General features: G+C 35.2%; 1 protein-coding gene across 1 annotated transcript in view; it reads right to left on the bottom strand.

Annotated features, from left to right (window-relative positions):
* rbm20 (RNA binding motif protein 20) overlaps positions 1-26,615 on the bottom strand; it is an 80,865-nt gene that overhangs the window by 9,068 nt on the left and 45,182 nt on the right. The window contains exons 2-8 of the mRNA XM_073813526.1: positions 25,412-26,375; positions 24,900-24,961; positions 24,487-24,584; positions 22,439-22,536; positions 2,857-3,000; positions 2,364-2,495; positions 1-72 (exon numbers count right to left, since the gene is read on the bottom strand). Of these exons, the coding sequence (XP_073669627.1) occupies positions 1-72; positions 2,364-2,495; positions 2,857-3,000; positions 22,439-22,536; positions 24,487-24,584; positions 24,900-24,961; positions 25,412-26,375 (1,570 nt within the window). The remainder of the gene's footprint in view (positions 73-2,363; positions 2,496-2,856; positions 3,001-22,438; positions 22,537-24,486; positions 24,585-24,899; positions 24,962-25,411; positions 26,376-26,615) is intronic.

Genomic DNA, 26,615 nt, shown 5'->3' with positions numbered 1-26,615 from the left:
CTCCTGCATCTCATCTCGCTCCCTCTGGGAATTTATGTCTTGGATTATAGACTCAACATCTTTACCTGGTTTCTGGATTAGAAAGACAAACATGCATTTAAGTAGGAATCTGGCTTTTCATGATTAAACAAGAATGTAAGTTGCCAAGGTGGTTGCTAAGCCATTGCAAGTTTTCTAAACAGTTTTTTATATAGTTGCTAGGGGGGGCTGGACAGTGTCTATGGTGTTTCTAAGGTGTTCTGGCCAATGTCTATGAGGCTGCCAAGGTGTCCTGGACAGTGTCTATGGTGTTGCTAAGGTGTCCTGGACAGTGTCTATGGTGTTGCTAAGGTGTTCTAGCCAGTGTCTATGAGGCTGCTAAGGTGTCCTGGACAGTGTCTTTGGTGTTGCTAAGGTGTCCTGGACAGTGTCTATGAGGCTGCTAAGGTGTCCTGGACAGTGTCTTTGGTGTTGCTAAGATGTCCTGGACAGTGTCTATGAGGCTGCCAAGGTGTCCTGGACAGTGTCTATGGTGTTGCTAAGGTGTCCTGGACAGTGTCTATGGTGTTACTAAGGTGTTCTGGCCAGTGTCCATGAGGGTGCCAAGGTGTCCCGGATAGTGTCTATGGTGTTGCTAAGGTGTCCTGGACAGTTTCTATGGTGTTGCTAAGGTGTTCTAGCCAGTGTCCATGAGGGTGCCAAGGTGTCCTGGACAGTGTCTATGGTGTTGCTAAGGTGTCCTGGACAGTGTCTATGGTGTTGCTAAGGTGTTTTAGCCAGTGTTTTTGAGGGTGCCAAGGTGTCCTGGACAGTGTCTATGGTGTTGCTAAGGTGTTCTAGCCAGTGTCTATGAGGCTGCTAAGGTGTCCTGGACAGTGTCTATGGTGTTGCTAAGGTGTCCTGGACAGTGTCTATGGTGTTACTAAGGTGTTCTGGCCAGTGTCCATGAGGGTGCCAAGGTGTCCCGGATAGTGTCAATGGTGTTGCTAAGGTGTCCTGGACAGTTTCTATGGTGTTGCTAAGGTGTTCTAGCCAGTGTCCATGAGGGTGCCAAGGTGTCCTGGACAGTGTCTATGGTGTTGCTAAGGTGTCCTGGACAGTGTCTATGGTGTTGCTAAGGTGTTCTAGCCAGTGTCTATGAGGCTGCTAAGGTGTCCTGGACAGTGTCTATGGTGTTGCTAAGGTGTCCTGGACAGTGTCTATGGTATTGCTAAGGTGTCCTGGACAGTGTCTATGGTGTTACTAAGGTGTTCTGGCCAGTGTCCATGAGGGTGCCAAGGTGTCCCGGATAGTGTCTATGGTGTTGCTAAGGTGTCCTGGACAGTTTCTATGGTGTTGCTAAGGTGTTCTAGCCAGTGTCCATGAGGGTGCCAAGGTGTCCTGGACAGTGTCTATGGTGTTGCTAAGGTGTTTTGGCCAGTGTTTATGAGGGTGCCAAGGTGTCCTGGACAGTGTCTATGGTGTTGCTAAGGTGTTCTAGCCAGTGTCTATGAGGCTGCTAAGGTGTCCTGGACAGTGTCTATGGTGTTGCTAAGGTGTCCTGGACAGTGTCTATGGTGTTGCTAAGGTGTTCTAGCCAGTGTCTATGAGGCTGCTAAGGTGTCCTGGACAGTGTCTTTGGTGTTGCTATGGTGTCCTGGACAGTGTCTATTAGGCTGCCAAGGTGTCCTGGACAGTGTCCATGGTGTTGCTAAGGTGTTTTGGTCAGTGTTTATGAGGCTGCCAAGGTGTCCTGGACAGTGTCTATGGTGTTGCTAAGGTGTTTTGGCCAGTGTTTATGAGGTTGCCAAGGTGTCCTGGACAGTGTCTATGGTATGCTAAGTTGTTCTGGCCAGTGTCTATGAGGCTGCCAAGGTGTCCTGGACAGTGTCTATGGTGTTGCTAAGGTGTCCTGGACAGTGTCTATGGTGTTGCTAAGGTGTCCTGGACAGTGTCTATGGTGTTGCTAAGGTGTTTTGGCCAGTGTTTATGAGGGTGCCAAGGTGTCCTGGACAGTGTCTATGGTATGCTAAGTTGTTCTGGCCAGTGTCTATGAGGCTGCCAAGGTGTCCTGGACAGTGTCTATGGTGTTGCTAAGGTGTCCTGGTCAGTGTCTATGTAGTTGCTAAGATGTTCTGGCCAGTGTCGGTGAGGTTGCTAAATGATTCTGAGCATTGTCTATGGGGTTTCTATGGGGATGCTAGCGTGTTCGGTCAGTGTTTATGGGGTTGCTAGGGTGTTAAAATACAAAAATAAGTGTCATTGCTAACATTGCTAATAAGGCCTCAAACATACTTTTACAAAGTTTTGAGATGAACACCCTTAATCATTTAAAGAATTTAGCTGTAGTGCGTACGAGGCCTAATTGTATAGGCCATGATCAGCCACAGAGAAAAATACTGTACCTTTAGCTGCAGCTCTTTGTATCTCTTGGACATGCGTATGAGTAATTTCTGTCCATTGATTGTAGCTGGCTGCAGCTGGTAGTACTGCGCCATAGCCTGAGCTGCCTCCATGTATGCCATCTCCAAAAAAGCCTGTTGGAAAGTTCCCATAAAACAAACATCTGACTTGCAATAAATGTGAAATAAGATCCGAGCACACTTTGGAGATAATTTTTTAATTGCTTAGTAAACATTTAAGATGTTTTACAGGGTTGAATCACGGCAGGACATTTTCTGCATGTGTCACGCTTGGCACTGAACTGAAAATTTGATCCAGCTGGTATTACTGACACCAATCAAAACGTCAATCAAAATGTTGATCAATAAATCAGAGATAAGTGATCAGTGCTACATATTTAAAGCATCTTATATCATACGGGACAGTGGTAACTCAGGACTATCCTAAACTTACTTTACAAGAGCTAATGCAAAATCTTTAGGGGCTGAATTGTACCTGATGCGTCGAGCGCATAAGGATGTAGTTGGTCACTTTGCCGAACGGTAGACCTAAGTTGATGACATCATTCTCAGTGCAGCTGCCCTCCGGCAAGTTACAGATGTGGACGACACGACCAGGACACGTTTTACGCTGAAGAAACTGAAACAGGGAGATAAGGTTTGAGATTTCCTATTACACATTGTTAATATACATCAGAGTCTTGCATTGTGATTGGTTCTAATCTTGATGTCAAACAGTAGGTTATGCATTGTTATTATTAGCCCTTTTATGTTTTTTATTTTCGATTATTTTTCATATAGATATGATGATTACTGGTTGTGGTAATGTGTAACAGATAGCGGTGGTTTGGTCTAAAAACATTGAATTGGTAAAGCACTGTGTTAGCAGTACAAGGGTTTGATCCCCAGGGAACACACATACTGGCAAAAAAATGTGTGCTTGCTTTGGATACAAGTGTCTGCCTAATGCATACATGCAGAGGTAATGTAACAAATGAATCTATCACTATCTCTTCAATAAATCTGCTCACTAATGCCCCCTGTTGGCACTTGTCTATACAATTTGAGTGGGTCAATAAACAAGGGCATTTAAAACTTTGAAAGGATATGGAAAGACTTTACTACTTTCAACTTTTTTGGGTTATATTTCTTAACATTAGTAAATGCATTAGCTCAGGGGTTTTTAGGGGTATCACAGCGCACTTGCGTTTAGTCCAACTAATCCCAAGCAATGACAATGATTTTGATCATAAGATATTTTGATTTTGCAATTAAATTTACATTTCATTAATAAAAGAAAAATAAAATGGTCAATTATTAAAAAGAAATTTGTGTTTTTTTTTTATAATTGTGTTATTTCAATTTAAAAATTGTATGTTTATGTTGGTGGGTCCCGGCATAGATTATACTCATTTAAGTGGGTCGCAAAATGAAAAGTTTGGGAACCACTGCATTAGACGACATGAACTAATGAGCAATATAGTTTTTCAGCATTTATTAAACACCCCGTCCACTAAAATAGACTCAACCAATAACTAACTGCCAGCTCAACCAAACGGTTGAGCACATTTTGAGTCCCTATATTTTATTGAGAGGAGTACCTAACTTAACTCAAGCTGATTGAGCCATCTCTACTATTTGTGTAAGATATGTTTTGCCAAAAAAATCCACTAGATATCAATGTATCAATCAACAGCACTTGTCACAACACATCTTGTTATGTGGATTTTAGAAATAAAAAAATCACTTCTGTTATATGAACTGTTCTTGTTGAAATTTTGCAAGGAAACCATATTTTTTTGACATATTACACTGTAAGAGCCCTAACTTTACAAAATTATGTTACTTGGTGCCATGAAAAAACTTTCATATGTTTTGAATAATTTTTCAAAAACATGCTCAACCAAACGGTTGATTTGTCACTTAATGGTAAAAGTAGAAAAGCTAGGGTAATGTTTTCAGATCATCCATTTCTGCAGTCAGAGTGTACTATTTGCTATGATATATACATTTCTGATCATTCACAGCTATGAATATGACACAGCTATTGTTATTTCTTATTTAATATATTGAGATAATTTCTTAAGTATGTATTTTTGCCACTTCTGGATATTTTTTTGAAATAACTATAATGAATTCATATAATTAATGTATGGAAATCATAATTACTCATTAATTAATCAATAATTACTTCTTAAATTATGTTTTAAATTGTTTGAAGGATTGTCTGCAATGTTGGCTTACTCTACACAGCATTGCTGGTTTACAAATAAATGTTAAAGGGGCCATGTCACAAGACTTTTTTAAGATGTCAAATAAATTTTTGGTGTCCCCAGAGCACATATGTGATGTTTTAGCTCAAAATATCATATAAATAATTTATTATAGCATGTTAAAATTGACACTTTGCAGGTGTGAGCAAAAATGTGCAGTTTTGGGTGTGTCCTTTAAAATGCAAATGAGCGGATGAAGTGCAAACACCGATCACAATGATGGTGGTTTGTTGAAATTGAAACTTAGTTGTGCTGTGAATTATTTTCTCTGTCTCTCCCTCTCTGGATTAAAACACTGGAAATGGCAGTGCTGTGGTTGGAAAGTGCAAATTAAGGGGTGGTATTATTATAATAAGGGCTCCTTCTGACATCACAAGGGGAGCCACATTTCAATTACCTGTTTTTTCACATGCTTACAGAGAATGGTTTACCAAAACTAAGTTACTGGGTTGATCTTTCTCACATTTGCTAGGTTGATAGAAGCACTGGGGACCCAATCATAGCACTTAAACATGGAAAATCTCAGATTTTCATGCCGTGACCCCTTTAATTTATCTAAAAAAAGACAAAAAAATTATTTTGCACTACCAAACTTGACAGTGTGTTTCTTAAATCATAAAATACTAATATGCCATTGTATTACTATCTTTGGCCTTCTTTTATTTTAGGTTTTAAATGCAGAATATCTTTATTTTTGTTAATTTTATATTGCAAAAAACATGAAAACATGTCATGTCCTGCGTTAAAATGAAAACCTGAAATATTTTAATATGTTATACTTCAATAAATAAAGAAGATTTAATATACAAAACCATTTTATTTGGATTATGTTTGTAAAAAATTAGTATTATAGTTCATATTTTCTAATTTCCATAGTATGTTCTTGAATTCCTTTAAGTGACATATCAACCGTTTGGTAGAGGCCGATTTTTAAAAAATTATGGGATGTGTTGAAAAAAAATACATTGATTGTGTTAAGTGGTGACATAAGGAGATAAGAAATGCAAACAAAAAAATTTTCAAATGCCTTTTTCTTGGTGTGGCAGTTAAAGGGATAAAACCAATAAAAATGCTGATCAACCAATCAAAATAAGGCACACTGATTAAACACTGAAAAAAAATCAGGTCTGATGGGTTTAATCTTTGTTAAATGCAAATATAATTGTTTGTGATAGTTTATTGTTTATTAACTAATGTTAACAGTTACAACTTTTAGGGCCAGATTTATTTAACAGCTTGCGCTAACGAAAAAATATTATTTTGGGGTTAAATAACGACTGTCGGTATTTACTAAAGACGCGTAGTGGATAATTAGCGTTTTTGCAACTGACCTTATTGCATATGCATTTCTAGGAGTTTTTCTTTCAGACGCAAAATTTTTGGAATGTAGCTTAAATAAATTGATTGCGACCACTTACCTTAAAAAAATTTTGTAAATTGAACGAATCATTATTTTCAGTGTTGCGTTGCGTGAATCATTTAAATAATCTCCTCTCAAAAATGTAAGCATGCTTAAATAAATTGATTGCGACCACTTACCATAAAAATTGAGTAAATTGAACGAATAATTATTTTCAGTGTTGCGTTGCGTGAATCATTTAAATAATCTCCTCTCAAAAATTTAAGCATGCTTAAATAAATTGATTGCGACCACTTACCATAAAAATTGAGTAAATTGAACGAATAATTATTTTCAGTGTTGCGTTGCGTGAATCATTTAAATAATCTCCTCTCAAAAATTTAAGCATGCTTAAATAAATTGATTGCGACAACTTACCATAAAAAATTGAGTAAATTGAATGAATCATTATTTTCAGTGTTGCGTTGCGTGAATCATTTAAATAATCTCCTCTCAAAAATTTAAGCATGCTTAAATAAATTGATTGCGACCACTTACCATAAAAATTGAGTAAATTGAACGAATCATTTTTTTCAGTGTTGCGTTGCGTGAATCATTTAAATAATCTCCTCTCAAAAATGTAAGCATGCTTAAATAAATTGATTGCGACCACTTACCATAAAAAAATTGAGTAAATTGAAAGAATCATTATTTTTAGTGTTGCGTTGCGTGAATCATTTAAATAATCTCCTCTCAAAAATGTAAGCATGCTTAAATAAATTGATTGCGACCACTTACCATAAAAAATTGAGTAAATTGAATGAATCATTATTTTCAGTGTTGCGTTGCGTGAATCATTTAAATAATCTCCTCTCAAAAATTTAAGCATGCTTAAATAAATTGATTTCGACCACTTACCATAAAAAATTGAGTAAATTGAACGAATCATTATTTTCAGTGTTGCGTTGCGTGAATCATTTAAATAATCTCCTCTCAAAAATTTAAGCATGCTTAAATAAATTGATTGCGACCACTTACCATAAAAATTGAGTAAATTGAACGAATCATTATTTTCAGTGTTGCGTTGCGTGAATCATTTAAATAATCTCCTCTCAAAAATTTAAGCATGCTTAAATAAATTGATTGCGACCACTTACCATAAAAATTGAGTAAATTGAACGAATCATTATTTTCAGTGTTGCGTTGCGTGAATCATTTAAATAATCTCCTCTCAAATATTTAAGCATGCTTAAATAAATTGATTGCGACCACTTACCATAAAAATTGAGTAAATTGAATGAATCATTTTTTTCAGTGTTGCGTGAATCATTTAAATAATCTCCTCTCAAAAATGTAAGCATGCTTAAATAAATTGATTGCGACCACTTACCATAAAAATTGAGTAAATTGAACGAATCATTATTTTCAGTGTTGCGTTGCGTGAATCATTTAAATAATCTCCTCTCAAAAATTTAAGCATGCTTAAATAAATTGATTGCGACCACTTACCATAAAAAATTGAGTAAATTGAACGAATCATTATTTTCAGTGTTGCGTTGCGTGAACAATTTAAATAATCTCCTCTCAAAAATTTAAGCATGCTTAAATAAATTGATTGCGACCACTTACCATAAAAATTGAGTAAATTGAATGAATCATTTTTTTCAGTGTTGCGTGAATCATTTAAATAATCTCCTCTCAAAAATGTAAGCATGCTTAAATAAATTGATTGCGACCACTTACCATAAAAATTGAGTAAATTGAACGAATCATTATTTTCAGTGTTGCGTTGCGTGAATCATTTAAATAATCTCCTCTCAAAAATTTAAGCATGCTTAAATAAATTGATTGCGACCACTTACCATAAAAATTGAGTAAATTGAACGAATCATTATTTTCAGTGTTGCGTTGCGTGAATCATTTAAATAATCTCCTCTCAAATATTTAAGCATGCTTAAATAAATTGATTGCGACCACTTACCATAAAAATTAAGTAAATTGAATGAATCATTTTTTTCAGTGTTGCGTGAATCATTTAAATAATCTCCTCTCAAAAATTTAAGCATGCTTAAATAAATTGATTGCGACCACTTACCATAAAAATTGAGTAAATTGAACGAATCATTATTTTCAGTGTTGCGTTGCGTGAATCATTTAAATAATCTCCTCTCAAAAATTTAAGCATGCTTAAATAAATTGATTGCGACCACTTACCATAAAAAATTGAGTAAATTGAACGAATCATTATTTTCAGTGTTGCGTTGCGTGAATAATTTAAATAATCTCCTCTCAAAAATTTAAGCATGCTTAAATAAATTGATTGCGACCACTTACCATAAAAATTGAGTAAATTGAACGAATAATTATTTTCAGTGTTGCGTTGCGTGAATCATTTAAATAATCTCCTCTCAAAAATTTAAGCATGCTTAAATAAATTGATTGCGACCACTTACCATAAAAATTGAGTAAATTGAACGAATAATTATTTTCAGTGTTGCGTTGCGTGAATCATTTAAATAATCTCCTCTCAAAAATTTAAGCATGCTTAAATAAATTGATTGCGACAACTTACCATAAAAAATTGAGTAAATTGAATGAATCATTATTTTCAGTGTTGCGTTGCGTGAATCATTTAAATAATCTCCTCTCAAAAATTTAAGCATGCTTAAATAAATTGATTGCGACCACTTACCATAAAAATTGAGTAAATTGAACGAATCATTTTTTTCAGTGTTGCGTTGCGTGAATCATTTAAATAATCTCCTCTCAAAAATGTAAGCATGCTTAAATAAATTGATTGCGACCACTTACCATAAAAAAATTGAGTAAATTGAAAGAATCATTATTTTTAGTGTTGCGTTGCGTGAATCATTTAAATAATCTCCTCTCAAAAATGTAAGCATGCTTAAATAAATTGATTGCGACCACTTACCATAAAAAATTGAGTAAATTGAATGAATCATTATTTTCAGTGTTGCGTTGCGTGAATCATTTAAATAATCTCCTCTCAAAAATTTAAGCATGCTTAAATAAATTGATTTCGACCACTTACCATAAAAAATTGAGTAAATTGAACGAATCATTATTTTCAGTGTTGCGTTGCGTGAATCATTTAAATAATCTCCTCTCAAAAATTTAAGCATGCTTAAATAAATTGATTGCGACCACTTACCATAAAAATTGAGTAAATTGAACGAATCATTATTTTCAGTGTTGCGTTGCGTGAATCATTTAAATAATCTCCTCTCAAAAATTTAAGCATGCTTAAATAAATTGATTGCGACCACTTACCATAAAAATTGAGTAAATTGAACGAATCATTATTTTCAGTGTTGCGTTGCGTGAATCATTTAAATAATCTCCTCTCAAATATTTAAGCATGCTTAAATAAATTGATTGCGACCACTTACCATAAAAATTGAGTAAATTGAATGAATCATTTTTTTCAGTGTTGCGTGAATCATTTAAATAATCTCCTCTCAAAAATGTAAGCATGCTTAAATAAATTGATTGCGACCACTTACCATAAAAATTGAGTAAATTGAACGAATCATTATTTTCAGTGTTGCGTTGCGTGAATCATTTAAATAATCTCCTCTCAAAAATTTAAGCATGCTTAAATAAATTGATTGCGACCACTTACCATAAAAAATTGAGTAAATTGAACGAATCATTATTTTCAGTGTTGCGTTGCGTGAACAATTTAAATAATCTCCTCTCAAAAATTTAAGCATGCTTAAATAAATTGATTGCGACCACTTACCATAAAAATTGAGTAAATTGAATGAATCATTTTTTTCAGTGTTGCGTGAATCATTTAAATAATCTCCTCTCAAAAATGTAAGCATGCTTAAATAAATTGATTGCGACCACTTACCATAAAAATTGAGTAAATTGAACGAATCATTATTTTCAGTGTTGCGTTGCGTGAATCATTTAAATAATCTCCTCTCAAAAATTTAAGCATGCTTAAATAAATTGATTGCGACCACTTACCATAAAAATTGAGTAAATTGAACGAATCATTATTTTCAGTGTTGCGTTGCGTGAATCATTTAAATAATCTCCTCTCAAATATTTAAGCATGCTTAAATAAATTGATTGCGACCACTTACCATAAAAATTAAGTAAATTGAATGAATCATTTTTTTCAGTGTTGCGTGAATCATTTAAATAATCTCCTCTCAAAAATTTAAGCATGCTTAAATAAATTGATTGCGACCACTTACCATAAAAATTGAGTAAATTGAACGAATCATTATTTTCAGTGTTGCGTTGCGTGAATCATTTAAATAATCTCCTCTCAAAAATTTAAGCATGCTTAAATAAATTGATTGCGACCACTTACCATAAAAAATTGAGTAAATTGAACGAATCATTATTTTCAGTGTTGCGTTGCGTGAATAATTTAAATAATCTCCTCTCAAAAATTTAAGCATGCTTAAATAAATTGATTGCGACCACTTACCATAAAAATTGAGTAAATTGAACGAATCATTATTTTCAGTGTTGCGTTGCGTGAATCATTTAAATAATCTCCTCTCAAAAATTTAAGCATGCTTAAATAAATTGATTGCGACCACTTACCATAAAAATTGAGTAAATTGAATGAATCATTATTTTCAGTGTTGCGTTGCGTGAATAATTTAAATAATCTCCTCTCAAAAATGTAAGCATGCTTAAATAAATTGATTGCGACCACTTACCATAAAAATTGAGTAAATTGAACGAATCATTATTTTCAGTGTTGCGTTGCGTGAATCATTTAAATAATCTCCTCTCAAAAATTTAAGCATGCTTAAATAAATTGATTGCGACCACTTACCATAAAAAATTGAGTAAATTGAACGAATCATTATTTTCAGTGTTGCGTTGCGTGAATAATTTAAATAATCTCCTCTCAAAAATTTAAGCATGCTTAAATAAATTGATTGCGACCACTTACCATAAAAATTGAGTAAATTGAACGAATCATTATTTTCAGTGTTGCGTTGCGTGAATCATTTAAATAATCTCCTCTCAAAAATTTAAGCATGCTTAAATAAATTGATTGCGACCACTTACCATAAAAATTGAGTAAATTGAACGAATCATTATTTTCAGTGTTGCGTTGCGTGAATCATTTAAATAATCTCCTCTCAAAAATTTAAGCATGCTTAAATAAATTGATTGCGACCACTTACCATAAAAATTGAGTAAATTGAACGAATCATTATTTTCAGTGTTGCGTTGCGTGAATCATTTAAATAATCTCCTCTCAAATATTTAAGCATGCTTAAATAAATTGATTGCGACCACTTACCATAAAAAATTGAGTAAATTGAATGAATCATTATTTTCAGTGTTGCGTTGCGTGAATCATTTAAATAATCTCCTCTCAAAAATTTAAGCATGCTTAAATAAATTGATTGCGACCACTTACCATAAAAAATTGAGTAAATTGAATGAATCATTTTTTTCAGTGTTGCGTTGCGTGAATCATTTAAATAATCTCCTCTCAAAAATTTAAGCATGCTTAAATAAATTGATTGCGACCACTTACCATAAAAAATTGAGTAAATTGAACGAATCATTATTTTCAGTGTTGCGTTGCGTGAATCATTTAAATAATCTCCTCTCAAAAATTTAAGCATGCTTAAATAAATTGATTGCGACCACTTACCATAAAAAATTGAGTAAATTGAATGAATCATTTTTTTCAGTGTTGCGTTGCGTGAATCATTTAAATAATCTCCTCTCAAAAATTTAAGCATGCTTAAATAAATTGATTGCGACCACTTACCATAAAAAATTGAGTAAATTGAATGAATCATTTTTTTCAGTGTTGCGTTGCGTGAATCATTTAAATAATCTCCTCTCAAAAATTTAAGCATGCTTAAATAAATTGATTGCGACCACTTACCATAAAAAATTGAGTAAATTGAACGAATCATTATTTTCAGTGTTGCGTTGCGTGAATAATTTAAATAATCTCCTCTCAAAAATGTAAGCATGCTTAAATAAATCGATTGCGACCACTTACCATAAAAAATTGAGTAAATTGAACGAAGCATTATTTTCAGTGTTGCGTTGCGTGAATAATTTAAATAATCTCCTCTCAAAAATTTAAGCATGCTTAAATAAATTGATTGCGACCACTTACCATAAAAATTGAGTAAATTGAACGAATCATTATTTTCAGTGTTGCGTTGCGTGAATCATTTAAATAATCTCCTCTCAAAAATTTAAGCATGCTTAAATAAATTGATTGCGACCACTTACCATAAAAATTGAGTAAATTGAACGAATCATTATTTTCAGTGTTGCGTTGCGTGAATCATTTAAATAATCTCCTCTCAAAAATTTAAGCATGCTTAAATAAATTGATTGCGACCACTTACCATAAAAATTGAGTAAATTGAACGAATCATTATTTTCAGTGTTGCGTTGCGTGAATCATTTAAATAATCTCCTCTCAAATATTTAAGCATGCTTAAATAAATTGATTGCGACCACTTACCATAAAAAATTGAGTAAATTGAATGAATCATTATTTTCAGTGTTGCGTTGCGTGAATCATTTAAATAATCTCCTCTCAAAAATTTAAGCATGCTTAAATAAATTGATTGCGACCACTTACCATAAAAAATTGAGTAAATTGAACGAATCATTTTTTTCAGTGTTGCGTTGCGTGAATCATTTAAATAATCTCCTCTCAAAAATGTAAGCATGCTTAAATAAATTGATTGCGACCACTTACCATAAAAAATTGAGTAAATTGAATGAATCATTATTTTCAGTGTTGCGTTGCGTGAATCATTTAAATAATCTCCTCTCAAAAATTTAAGCATGCTTAAATAAATTGATTGCGACCACTTACCATAAAAAATTGAGTAAATTGAATGAATCATTTTTTTCAGTGTTGCGTTGCGTGAATCATTTAAATAATCTCCTCTCAAAAATTTAAGCATGCTTAAATAAATTGATTGCGACCACTTACCATAAAAAATTGAGTAAATTGAACGAATCATTATTTTCAGTGTTGCGTTGCGTGAATCATTTAAATAATCTCCTCTCAAAAATGTAAGCATGCTTAAATAAATTGATTGCGACCACTTACCATAAAAAATTGAGTAAATTGAATGAATCATTATTTTCAGTGTTGCGTTGCGTGAATCATTTAAATAATCTCCTCTCAAAAATTTAAGCATGCTTAAATAAATTGATTGCGACCACTTACCATAAAAATTGAGTAAATTGAACGAATCATTATTTTCAGTGTTGCGTTGCGTGAATCATTTAAAGGGACACCATGAAACTTTTGGCCACTAGGGGGTGCTAGACACGTATTTTTCACTTCTAGCGCCCCTAGAGCCCACAAGCGCCGCAGCACTGTCGCAAAGGAAAGGAACTGGCCAACCTTAAAACTAAACTAAAAACTAAACATTTAAAATGCTAAACGATCAACATTTTGAGACAACAGGGAGAAACGCAGTCATGTTACAACTTTCTGATGAGGAACTCGTCGTGGCAGAAGCCATTTCTCAATCTGAAGGTTGCAGCCTCCGGATGTCGTATTTCTAATACGTCATCAAGACTGTCTTATTTCACAATATTAACAATTACAAAGTTGACTATTATACTTAGTTAATCGTAAATTGTTGCAGTATGCTTATGACCTGCGAATGTAATGCTCAGTTTACCTTAATAACCCAGGCTTGACGACGTGTGCAGCCTGCATATTTGACCTCCGGAGGCTGCAGCCTTCCAATTCAGAAACGACCAGACGTATTTCCTTGCCTTTTTCCAAACAAATATTGTTGCATCCTCTCTCTCTCCCTCGCCACCAGGATTTTACGCAATGGCGCTCGTTATTCCTCTTTTTTGTGTGAAAATCGCTCCAAATCCAAGTAAACCGATGCGTTTAGGTCTGCCGCTTTGTAATACGTCACGCGAGTGACAGCGGAACGCAGCAAATGAGGAAGAGAGAAGAGAGAAACGCTCGGATCTGATTGGTGAATGAATAGGGTTTGGTTTTACACTGTGAGCAAGTTTGAGTGCTATAGCATCCTGGATTGTAATGTAAATATCATAGACACAGTAAAAAGAAAGGTAAATACGTGAACACAGCATCTGAATACAGGGAACTATATGCAATATAATCGCCGTAATTTATAAAGAACATCGCATTTATGTATGAATCAACAGTTTATATAAAAAATTGCCTTAAAGGGGAATCGAACCCGGGTCGCCCGTGTCATAGGTCCGTGACACTAAAGACTGTGCCACAGAGTCACATATTAGAAACTGCTCTCTACACTCCTTAAGTAGCCTCCAGCAAAATTCACGTTAAAAACAAATTGTGTGGAGGAAGTGACGTATGCCGTAAAGCAGTCGAATTTTGTAGTTTTTTTTTGTGCTCTGGTTACTACCAGAAACCCTAAGTTTTAAAATACGAGTAAAAGTGATACAGACCCCGTCAGGCTATGGTAGACATGTCATTCAACCTATTTAAAGTCGATGTACTATCACAAGGGTCTTGAAAATGTATTATGAAGGTTGAAAAATTACATGGTGTCACTTTAAATAATCTCCTCTCAAAAATTTAAGCATGCTTAAATAAATTGATTGCGACCACTTACCATAAAAAATTGAGTAAATTGAACGAATCATTATTTTCAGTGTTGCGTTGCGTGAATAATTTAAATAATCTCCTCTCAAAAATTTAAGCATGCTTAAATAAATTGATTGCGACCACTTACCATAAAAAATTTAGTAAATTGAACGAATCATTATTTTCAGTGTTGCGTTGCGTGAATAATTTAAATAATCTCCTCTCAAAAATTTAAGCATGCTTAAATAAATTGATTGCGACCACTTACCATAAAAATTGAGTAAATTGAACGAATCATTATTTTCAGTGTTGCGTTGCGTGAATCATTTAAATAATCTCCTCTCAAAAATTTAAGCATGCTTAAATAAATTGATTGCGACCACTTACCATAAAAAATTGAGTAAATTGAATGAGTAATTTTTTTCAGTGAATTTACTAATGTTTGCACGTGTGATATTACTGGTACTTGCGACATAATTTAAAAAAGCAGAAAAAAGCATGTCATTTGCGCTTGAAACAGCTTGATTTTTTCCCATGTAAGAGTTTTTATTTGAGTCACAGGAGAAGTCACACAATACCATGTGTTTCAAAACTCCTTAATGTTTTGTCCTCCGATTCTTGTACTTTGGATTTGTTAGCTGGGATTTAACACCCCGAGTTTTCATCTGCAATGTCGATGGCGCTGAACTCAAACGCATGTGGCGTTAGTAGATCACTCACCTGAGGATCAGTTCTGCTTATTTGCGACCCTGAACTAATTTGCGCTGCTCTTAGTAGATTGTTATTATGAAAATCAGCTGTTGCGCCTGTGTTATTTAATCTGTGCCTTTTTAGTAAATAATTATTATAGATTATACCACTTCCATTGGCGCTTTTTTGGAATTGCGCTCTCATGCTAATTTGCCCCATTTAATAAATCTGGCCCTTGATGTTTTAATAAATCATCATAAGACACAAGACAATAAATCACAATAAGAAGTCTATGTCAGCTAATGCATTTAGTAATGGTGGAATGTAAATGTATATTTGTATGCATATATGCTACAAGGAGATGTGTGGGGGTGTTTCTACAAGTGTTAGAATTTGATTGACAGCAGCAAGTGTAAGGCGGCCTCAGTCCACATGTCGTGTGAGACAGTGGTATCAGTGTTTACACAGCAATTTACACACCATTATAATGTATGTAACAGACAGATTCCGGAAAATCATTGGCAGGGTGAAGGAATCAAAAATTAAATGAACCCGGACAAATCCCAGACGAATTTTCTGTGTATTTTATGTGAAAAGGGCTACAGAGATCTACTTCACTATCAGAAAAAACGGCACAAATGCTGAAACTGAGATGGTAGACTTTAAAAAGGTCCTAAGAATATTTAGGTATACATTTGGTACCAATATGTATATTTACAGTACTAATATGCACTTTATTTAGTGTTATTTTTATAAAGGGTACCGCCTGTGGCAGGGTTTGAACTTTTTTTCTGAGTGTGTAGTTACTTGATAACCCCTGAATAGATTTAAAAATTGCGTAAATTCCCACATTCTGACCTCAGAGCAGTGCCAAATGAGACACTCTTGTGAATTATCTTAAATCTTTCTGTTCATCTGTATGTGGTCGATTCTGGAGTTTAATTGCCATTGGCTACTGACCCTGGTCTAACAGTATAACAGGAGCCTGTGATAATTCTACCAATGGATCTGTGCCAGAGTTTCCCATCACCCAAATGTGACAAAAAGGTCATGTTAGGTCCACCTCTATAAACAGATGCAGAAATAGATCCCCAAACAGGCTGTTTACAACTCTACTATATAATACAGAGCATAACTACAAGCAGATCCAATGTGCTGGCCTAGCAAAATGTATCAGCCATGGTTTGGAGCTTGTACAACATTTTACAGGTTACTGAATGATTGCTGAGCGGCTGGAGAACTGGCAAGGAACAAGGTGATTATTAAAATGTGAGGTGAAACATAACCTTGTAATAATCTTGAACCGCTAGGGGTTGTGGCTGCTGTTAAAGTTGTAGACAAACTTTATGTTGGCTTGACAAAGCCTGGCCTGAACGTTTAAAACAGATTGACAGAAATTTGAAAGAAGTTTAATTTATTAATCTACCTGGTTGTTAACATGTTTTAGTTTGAAGCTAGCATTATTTAACAAAGTTACAATGATTCAACATAAAGCTAGCATGATTTAACATGAAGCTAACATAATGCTAGTTGGCATGATGCACGATTTCACATGATGTTTGCATGATTTGGCATGAAGCTAGCATGATTAAGCATGAAGCTAGCATGATTAAGCATGAAGCTAACATGATTTATCAGGAAGTTTACATGATTTAACATGAAGCTAGCATGATGCTACCATGATTTAGCATGAAAATACCATGATGGTGGCATGATTTAACACGAAGCAAACATGATTTGACATTAAGCTACCATGATGCTAGCATGACTTAGCATGAAGCTAGCATGATTTTGCATAACACTACCATAATGTTAGCATGATTTAACATGAAGCTAGCATGATTTAACATGATGTTAACATGATTTAACATGAAGCTAACATGATGTTAGCATGACTTAGCATGAAGCTAGCATGATTTAACATAAAGCTACCATAATGCTAGCATGATTAAACATAAAGCTAGCATGATTTAAGATGAAGCTAACATGATTTAACATGAAGTTAGCATGATGTTAACATGATTTAACATAAAGCTAACATGATTTAACCTAAGGTTTACATTATGTTAGCATGATTTAGCATGAAGCTAGCATGATTTAGCATGATGTTAGCATGATTTAGCATAAAGCTAGCATGATTTAACGTGAAGCTAAAATAATGCTAGTTGGCATGGTGCACAATTTAGCATGATGTTTGCATGATTTAGCATGAAGCTACCATGATTAAGCACAAAGCTAGCATGATTAAACATGAAGCTAACATTATTTAACATGAAGCTAAAATGATTTAACATGAAGCTAACATACTTTAATATGAAGCTAGCATGATTTAACCTGAAGATACCAATATGGTAGCATGATTTAGCACAAAGCTAACATGATTTAACATTAACCTACCATGATGCTAGCATGATTTAACATGAAGCTAACATGATGCTAGCATGACTTAGCATGAAGCTAGCATGAGTCATGACGGGATAAATGAGGCAATAATTTCTTTTGTTTCATTGTGACTTTAAAGCTGCAATACGTAACTTTTTGGGTTAAAAATAAAAAGCCAAGTTAGGCTTTATATTTTTGTTTTTTATGTTTTAAATAGAGATGGCGATAGATTGGCATAATTTAATATCATAAGTAACAAAACAGTTCAGTTTAGTACCAGCATTTATATTTAAATATGGATTTAGTGTCAGCAAAACTAATGTTTTTTATTAAATATCAATACATAATTAATATTGAATCAAAATTAAAACCACAAAATCTGAATTAAAATGCAAAATCCCAGCCCTAGTTATTTTGTTAAAAAAAATGTATTATAGTTTATCAAAGTCTAGTTTCAGATTTTTGGACGCATCATATGTGAAATTAAACTCTATTATTATGAATGTCTGTTGATATCATGGCTGAGTGCCACAACATAAATATGCCAGAAATTACACAGCGTATAAAATGGAGAGATTTGCCTTTATGTTCCTGAACATATCATAAATCTGGGAAATGAATAGACATCATTATAGAGATACAGTGGTAACTGGCACCATACTGTGTTACAAATACACCGACTCGTGTTTGTTTATATTAAGAGGGTTTACAGTGGCACTGAAATAGGTTCCTCTGGAGGTCTAGCATGTGGTTTCTGAATTTCATAGATCTCCTGGCATTCCCTCGTTAGGGAGCCTTTATCCCCCCAGGATCCGGTTACGATTCTGTGGGTGGAAATTGAATTCCCAGCCCTAGCAGAATCCTGGAACGTTGCACATACATCTTGATTACTTGGCTCGGCAGTTTGCAGACACGTATTTCTTTGTCTTTGCACAAGTAAAAGAACAGTTGAAGTTTTTTGTACAAATACAATTTTTTTGTATTTTCTTATACAATTTTATAAACCTGAATTCTGAGGTTTTCACTAAAATCATAAAGTATTATAATATTTACATTTTAATACAAATTAAAAAACAAATTCGTACAAATTAAAACTGTTAAATAGTTTGGAAATATGTAATATCTAACTGTCTGTCTGTCTGTCTGTCTGTCTGCCTGTCTATCTGTCTGTCTATCTGTCTGTTCATCTTCATCTATCTATCTGCCTCTCTGTCTATCCATCTGTCCATCCGTCTGTTTTTCTATTCATCTATCTATCTCTCCGTCTGTCTTTACATCTATCTATCTATCTCTCCATCTGTCTTTCCATTTATCTATCTCTCCGTCTGTCTTTCCATCTATCTATCTCTCCGTCTGTCTTTCCATCTATCTGTCTCTCCGTCTGTCCGTCCGTCCGTCCGTCCGTCTATCTATCTATCTATCTATCTATCTATCTATCTATCTATCTATCTGCCTCTCTGTCTATCCATCTGTCCATCCGTCTGCTTGTCTATCCCTCCGTCTATCTTTCCATCTGTCTATCTCTCCGTCTGTCTTTCCATCTATCTATCTGTCTGTCTTTCCATCTGTCTGTTTTTCTATTCATCTGTTTATCTCTCCGTCTGTCTTTCCATCTATCTGTCTGTCTTTCCATCTATCTATCTATCTGACTGTCTGTCTATCTATCTATCTATCTGCCTCTCTATCTATCCATCTGTCCATCCGTCTGCTTGTCTATCTCTCCGTCTATCTTTCCATCTATCTATCTCTCTGTCTGTCTTTCCATCTGTCTCTCTGTCTGTCTTTCCATCTGTCTCTCTGTCTGTCTTTCCATCCATCCATCTGTCTGCCTGTCTATCTCTCCGTCTGTCTATCTCTCCGTCTATCTATCCATCTGTTTTTTAATATCTTTCGGTCTAACCATTTGAGTATCTGTCTGTCTGTCTGTGTCTCTCTCCATCTGAATAATTTATCCTTCTATCTACCTCTCTGTCTATCCATCCGTCTGTGTGTATATATCTTTCTTTGTAGCCATTTGATTATCTGTCTGTCTATTTATCTGTCCGTCCATCCATCCGTCTGCTTGTCTATCCATCTGTCTGTCTTTCTCTCAGTTTGTATTTCCAGTTATCTATCTATCTATCTATCTATCTATCTATCTATCTATCTATCTATCTATCTATCTATCTATCTATCTATCTATCTATCTATCTATCTATCTATCTATCTATATCCATCTGTCAGTCTTTCTCTCAGTTTGTATTTCCAGTTATCTATCTATCTATCTATCTATCTATCTATCTATCTATCTATCTATCTATCTATCTATCTATCTATCTATCTATCTATCTATCTATCTATCTATCTATCTATCTATCTATCTATCTATCTATCTATCTCCATCTGTCTGTCTATCTCTCCATCTGTCTTTCCATCTATCTCTCCATCTGTCTTTCCATCTACCTCTCCATCTGTCTGTCTATCTCTCTGTCTATCTATCCATCTGTTTTTAATATCTTTCGGTCTAACCATTTGAGTATCTGTCTGTCTGTCTGTCTCTCTCTCCATCTGAATAATTTATTCTTCTATCTACTTCTCTGTCTATCCATCTGTCCATCCGTCTGTGTGTGTATATCTTTCTGTCTAACCATTTGATTATCTGTCTGTCTATGTATCTCTCTGTCTATGTATCTCTCTGTCTATGTATCTCTCTCTATCTCTCTCTATCTCTCTCTATCTCTCTCTATCTCTCTCTCTCTCTCTCTCTCTCTCTCTCTCTCTCTCTCTCTCTCTCTCTCTCTCTCTCTCTCTCTCTCTCTCTCTCTATATATATCTGTCTCTCTGTCTATCCATCTGTCCATCCATCTGTTTGTATATCTTTCTGTCTAACAATTTTATTATCTGTATGTCTGTCTGTCTCACGTCTGTCTATTCATTCATCTATCAATCTATCTGCCTCTCTGTCCATTTGTCTGTTTGTATATCTTTCTGTCTAACCATTTGATTATCTGTCTGTGTGTCTGTCTATCTCTCCGTCTGTCTATTTGTCTGTTTATTTGTCCATCTGTCTGTCTTTTTTATCTTTCTGTCTCTCTGCCTATATGTGTGTCAGTCTATTCGACCATTTGTCTGTACATCTATATGTATGTCTGTCTGTCTGCCTGCCTGTCTATCTATCTATCTACATACCTATATATATATATATATATATCGGTCTGTCTGTTGGTCTGTCAGTCAGTCTGTATGTCTATCTATCTGTCTGTATGTGCTTCAGTCTGTCTGTCTAGTTGTCTGTCTATTCGTTCATCTCTCCATCGGCCTGTCTGTCTATCTGTGTGTCAATCTGTCATTTTAAGAATGTATCACAAGTATTTGCATATCACTATCACAACATCTCTTTCATCTACACAGGGCTTTTTTCCAAGTAAAAACACAGACATTGTTTTATCTGTTCAAACCGTAAACTGTGCTGCAAAGTGAAAGAGATCTAACCAAGAATGTATGGCGGCTGTATAACAGATGGGTTTTACAGGAGCTAACATTAGCCCATGCGCTCACCGCGTGCACCTCGTCACTAAACTAAATCATAAATAACTTGGCTAAACAGGCTACCGAAGAATTTCTGTGTTAAGATGCTGGACGGCAACTGCGTAAAATACCATCCCGCACAGATCATCGATTCAATTATAGGTGAAAGACTTTGGGGCAAGGTCAGTGTGGATCTAATATGAAACAATGCTCGCGCTGTCCATATGCGAGGACTCATCAGTCACACTGTCTGTAAGCCCTGCTCACATTACTGCATTTCATACAATCACACAACAATGAATACAATGAATTCTTTTCTCTGCCAATGAGATCAAACCATTTAAAATAGACTGTTGAAAGACAACCTCAAGACATCATACAAATAATACAGTATATATATATATATGTGTGTGTGTGTATACATATATACATGTACACATATACACATATACATATATATAGGGTCAGACATTTTAGGTTAATCCAATTGTTTGCCAAGAATAAATGGCACTTATTTAACAGCCCAGTGAAAAATACTGTTAAGTCACAAAAATAAAAAATATAAATATTAAATCATTTGTTATTACTTTTGGACCCTGGTCGCAAAACATGAGCTCGTTGTACACATGAAACCAGATCTACCCAGTAGACATTAAACCCTTCTTCATTCCTGTCTCATTACAGCAGCACGGCAAAATATATTCACCTCTAGATACACTAAATATCCCCTAGATGCTATTAAACTGCTATTAAACATTAACCTTTTAACTACCAACCAATGACGGAGATCATTTAGTTCTGTGAGCTTCCACCTGTCATCCAACTTTGAAGATGACTCAGTTGTCTTTTATATAATAACCATTAGACTGCGATAATAAGTGGTAAGTAATTTGTCTGTCAGTGAAGCCGCATGCAGTAGCCATAGCACGATCTATGTTTTGCTTCTGTTGGCTGCATTACAAAGCTTGTGAACGGAGCAGAACGAATAACATTAAGTCTACAATCATTAAGGGATATAGCAACACCATCAGATTGAGTTATTGCAAAAATAAGTTTTTTTTGAGCTAAAACTTCACATATGTACTCTGGGGACGTCAAAGATTTATTTGAAATCTTTAAAAAAGTCTGGTGAAATGTCCCCTTTAATTTTTATTATAAAAAGAAAATTGCGTAGCAAGCCACAGCAAACACAAATATTTATACATTTTATATTCATTATTTTGAAGTTATATTAATGATTTATTTCGATAGTACATTCAATGTCCAAACGCCCTCATTTGTTTTTCTTTCTAACCTTTGCTCCTGATTGGTTTGAATTAAATCCCGCCCCCGAGACAGGAAATGACTTCATGGCTGTGGCAGGCAAATATGAAGCGGTTCCTGTTGAAACATCTGTGGAAAACAGGAATCAAACATTTTAAGTATTCACATGATATATTTCCTATTGAAAGAAAGATGCAAAACTCGATAAGTTAGTCTCACATGATTTCTTCTTTATTTGTATTTTTTTTTATCAGACTCTTAATGGATTCTGCCTAAAAAAAACATTATTTCTGAATTTCCTGAGGGCAGGATTAAGCGGATTTGATGCAAAAGTATTAGATGAATAATATGTGTCAAGAACATTCGGTAAATAGGATTATCTTATTTGGAAGGTGGTGTTTAGCGACTTTGCATCTGTACTCTTCATATATATTCAAGCTTTGTGTTTATGTTACAATACAGTAAAACCACAAATAGTAAGCCATTGTTAATTATGTGGTGCGGATGGAAAATTAGTAAATATGATTAAATAAAAATATTACTTAAATAAATATTTTGATTATTCAACCTGATCTCACAAGAATTCATATGAAGAGCTGGCTAATTTGAATTCGTACGAAGTAAATCGTACAAAAGCAAATGATTATCATTAAAAAAAAACATTAATGAAACCCACCCCTAACTCCAACATCATATAAAATTTACAAATGTGTCTCGAATTAGCCACCTTGTAAAATACGTATTGCCAAATATATTTAAATTCATATTTAGTATTTAACATGGCAAAACAAATGCTGGCCAAAAATATATATTTTAAATGCTGAATACATTTTGTAAAATGTTATGCTCAATTGAATATATTTTTGAATTTGGAAATATTTAGTTTTAACCTTCACAATGTATTTCAAGGGCACACAAATATATTTATAATAATACATCCCATTTGGCAAATAATTATTTTTTGCCTAAATATATTTTAAATATAAGTTTATTTTATAATGTATATTTTTGAAGTTGAAAATATATTTAATATTTATTTTCCTTGAATTGAAATATATAGAGGGCTAAATATATTTTTAATGCTTTAAAATTTATTTTTAAAATATATTTCAAAATGGCCAAAAATATATCAGTGGAAAATATATTTTTGTAAACATATTCCAAAATACAAAAAAAAACATATTCCAGAATATATATTTTTGACAATTTTTGTATATTTTGAAATATTTAAAAAAAAAATTATTTAAAGCATTAAAAAATGTAGAAATATATTTTTTGCCGTATGGGCACTGTCGTTCTGTAAAGCATTTCTTTGACAAATAAAATAAATCATATAAAATAATAATATAAAATAAAATACATTTCTGCAAGATATGTCTCAAATATTTTGGTCAATTGTCCCACAAACAAAGACTCTCACATTATACATGCTAAAATATATTTTGGCAACAATTAGTATCACATTAGAATATAAATGGCATCAAAACCAGCATGCATGAACTTAAAGGGATGGTTCACCCAAAAATAAAAAAATTATTTCATCATTTACTCACTTTCATGTTGTTACAAAGTGAATAAATGTGTTTGTACATTGTATTTACAACACAAAACCTGTAAACAAACCCTTCATGAGCCTCATTCACTTCCATAGTATTCTTTTTCCTACTATGGAAGTGAATGGTGCTTACAAACATTGCTGTAAACATATTCCTTCATGTTTATCAGAGCAAATAAATTTATTCAGGTTTGTAACAACATAAATAATGACAGAAATTAATATTTTGTGTGAACTATCCCTTTAAGCACCAAAACAATTGTTATTTGAGTTATCAACTAATCATATAACTTAAAAAACAAGTTTAGTTTATGTAACAATGTCCAATTCTGTTAAAAATAATAAAAATAAACTTTTTAACAAAAAACATGTCTTCGCATGTAAACAACCCAGTTTATTTCTGGGGTGCCCGCCCACCTCCTCTACCAAAATGACCGCTCTAAAAATAGAGTCCTGTCGCAAATCACATCTCTGGGTCTGTTAACCTCTCGGTTATGAAGTGCATATGACGAGATTTGACTCACCTTGACCGGCGGCTGACGAATACACCATTGTGTTACTCAATGCCATGTTCAGACATCCTTCAGACGACACGGGGAAGTGCACTCCTCCGACCGTTTGGCTGTGAGGGCGACAGCACTTATTTAGACGCTAAATCCCAGAGCAAGTGGGCTGACTGTATCTTATGACACGTCTCAGATTCATGAACCGTCTCTATATGGTAGAAGACCATTTATTAAACAACTCTGCGCTCATAAAATGCTTAACAAGAGTATCGCAGGCGATGACCGGTACGTATTAAACAGATTAAAAAAGACAGCATTCATGCAAGACCTTGTAAAGTTTGTAAAGGTTACCGTAGCTAACCGAGTGTCAGCTTTATCACCATAATAGCCACTGTACATTTTTACCACAGTAAAATGGTGTTTGTACTCACCTCTCGGTATAAAGCGAACAGTTCTGTAGATGTAACTTGCCCTTCACATGCTGGTCCCAGTCCTGAAAACACCACACATGGAGATATGACACATACACACACACACGATACGTCAATCCGATTCTCTGACTTCACTTATAATCCTTTAGTCTGAGAGTGAAAGATTCCTCTGGCGTTGCCGTAACTCGACCAATTAGAAATGGTGTACGGCGGTTGGAGGGTAATCGAAAGCCTGAAATGAATGCGATTACGACGGACCTCTCCAGAACAACTGCGTGCTCACCCTGTAAACCTGCCTTCACTCGACACACGCCAGCTGACACAAAAGCCTTCACACCCAACTGTACCCAAAATGGTTTTCAGTAAGTGCTAGGAAAACCGTTTCAGTTCTACAGAAGCAAAACTTGACAAACTTATTAAACTTCTTGAGGATTTACTTACGAATATTTACAGAGTGGTGTGAATGGGTCATTTCCCACAATCCCACCACGTAGCATATACGATCCACTCACCTTCAAGTTGTAAACCTTCTTCTCACAAATGGTGCACTGATGGGGTAGGTGTGAAGGTGTCGTCCCGTGATAGTCATTGAGCTGGTGGGGTTGTAAGGACAGCGTCGTTCCATTCTCCCCCTGGTGAAGCTGTGGCTGCTGTTGAAACCCCCCTTGCTGTCCTATTGGTGGGCCACATGTCGAGTTGAACTTAGGATCTGCTGTAGGTTCCTCTGGGTTGTACAGATCTGCTCTCTGTCCCACAAATCCCATGCCGGTTGGAACCCAAGCACCGGACCCCTTCTCTGCTTTTCCCAAGTTGACCGGGCCTTTCCATTGCTCCTTTGGAAGCGCCGCAAGATTTTGATCATTGCCTCCCCCGGTGAAACCACATTGTGGGGTTTCCGACGAGTAGAAGTCTCTTTGAAAATTACTCTGGGTGTTGTTTCTGGGTTGCGTAGAAGCTCCGCCATACTGTCCACCATCACATGCCTTACTAGTGACCACCGAAGACCCTCCCAGATATCCAAATTGCAAACGTCGGTCCGTGTCCGTCAAAATCTTTTGACCGTACTCGTTGTGCTGGCCGGCCTTCTGATTGGACTCCCCACCGTAGGCGCAAGGCCTGATTCCAGTAGGATTTGGAGTGAATCCACTACCAACCAGTGTTCCCAGAGCAGAGTTTGGGGGTGGGAAGGCTATAGGGGGTGGTGGGAAGGCTCCACCGTGAGCTTGGGCCATGTTGGAACCCCTGAGTTGGTTGAAGAGAGGTTGAGACATGGCCACATTGGAGAGAACCTGATTGAGGACGGTGGCTGCGGCAGCGGTATTAGTGGTCTGGGCGAGTTTGAGGCGGTGGAGGGTAAGCTGGGCCTGAAGCTGAGCCAGTTGAAGACTGGCAGGACTCAGCAGCAGGTTTTGGCCAACTCCACCGAGAGCTCCCCCCAAAGGAGCCGAGTTATTATGAGGTTTGTCTGCTGAGGCGCTGTGAAGAGATACATAGTGTGTTACCAACTAATATCCACGCTTACAAAAAAAACAAGAAAACAAATGATACTGTACATCACTAGAAGTCAACAACTTTTTAAAGCAACTCTCCAGTAACGTATATATGTAAAAAAAAACTCAGCAAAAGTATCAATGCTCTCAGGCGAAAAAAAGTATGGATACATTCGCAGACGGTGACGAAAGACTCAAGGTAAGAGGTTTTGCGGAAAGCCCATAT

Source organism: Paramisgurnus dabryanus, chromosome 24 (assembly GCF_030506205.2).
Source record: "Paramisgurnus dabryanus chromosome 24, PD_genome_1.1, whole genome shotgun sequence".
NCBI classification, from domain to species: Eukaryota; Metazoa; Chordata; class Actinopteri; order Cypriniformes; family Cobitidae; genus Paramisgurnus; species Paramisgurnus dabryanus.
Note: the sequence above shows the minus strand (reverse complement) of the source record. Positions and strands in the feature narration are given on the sequence as shown.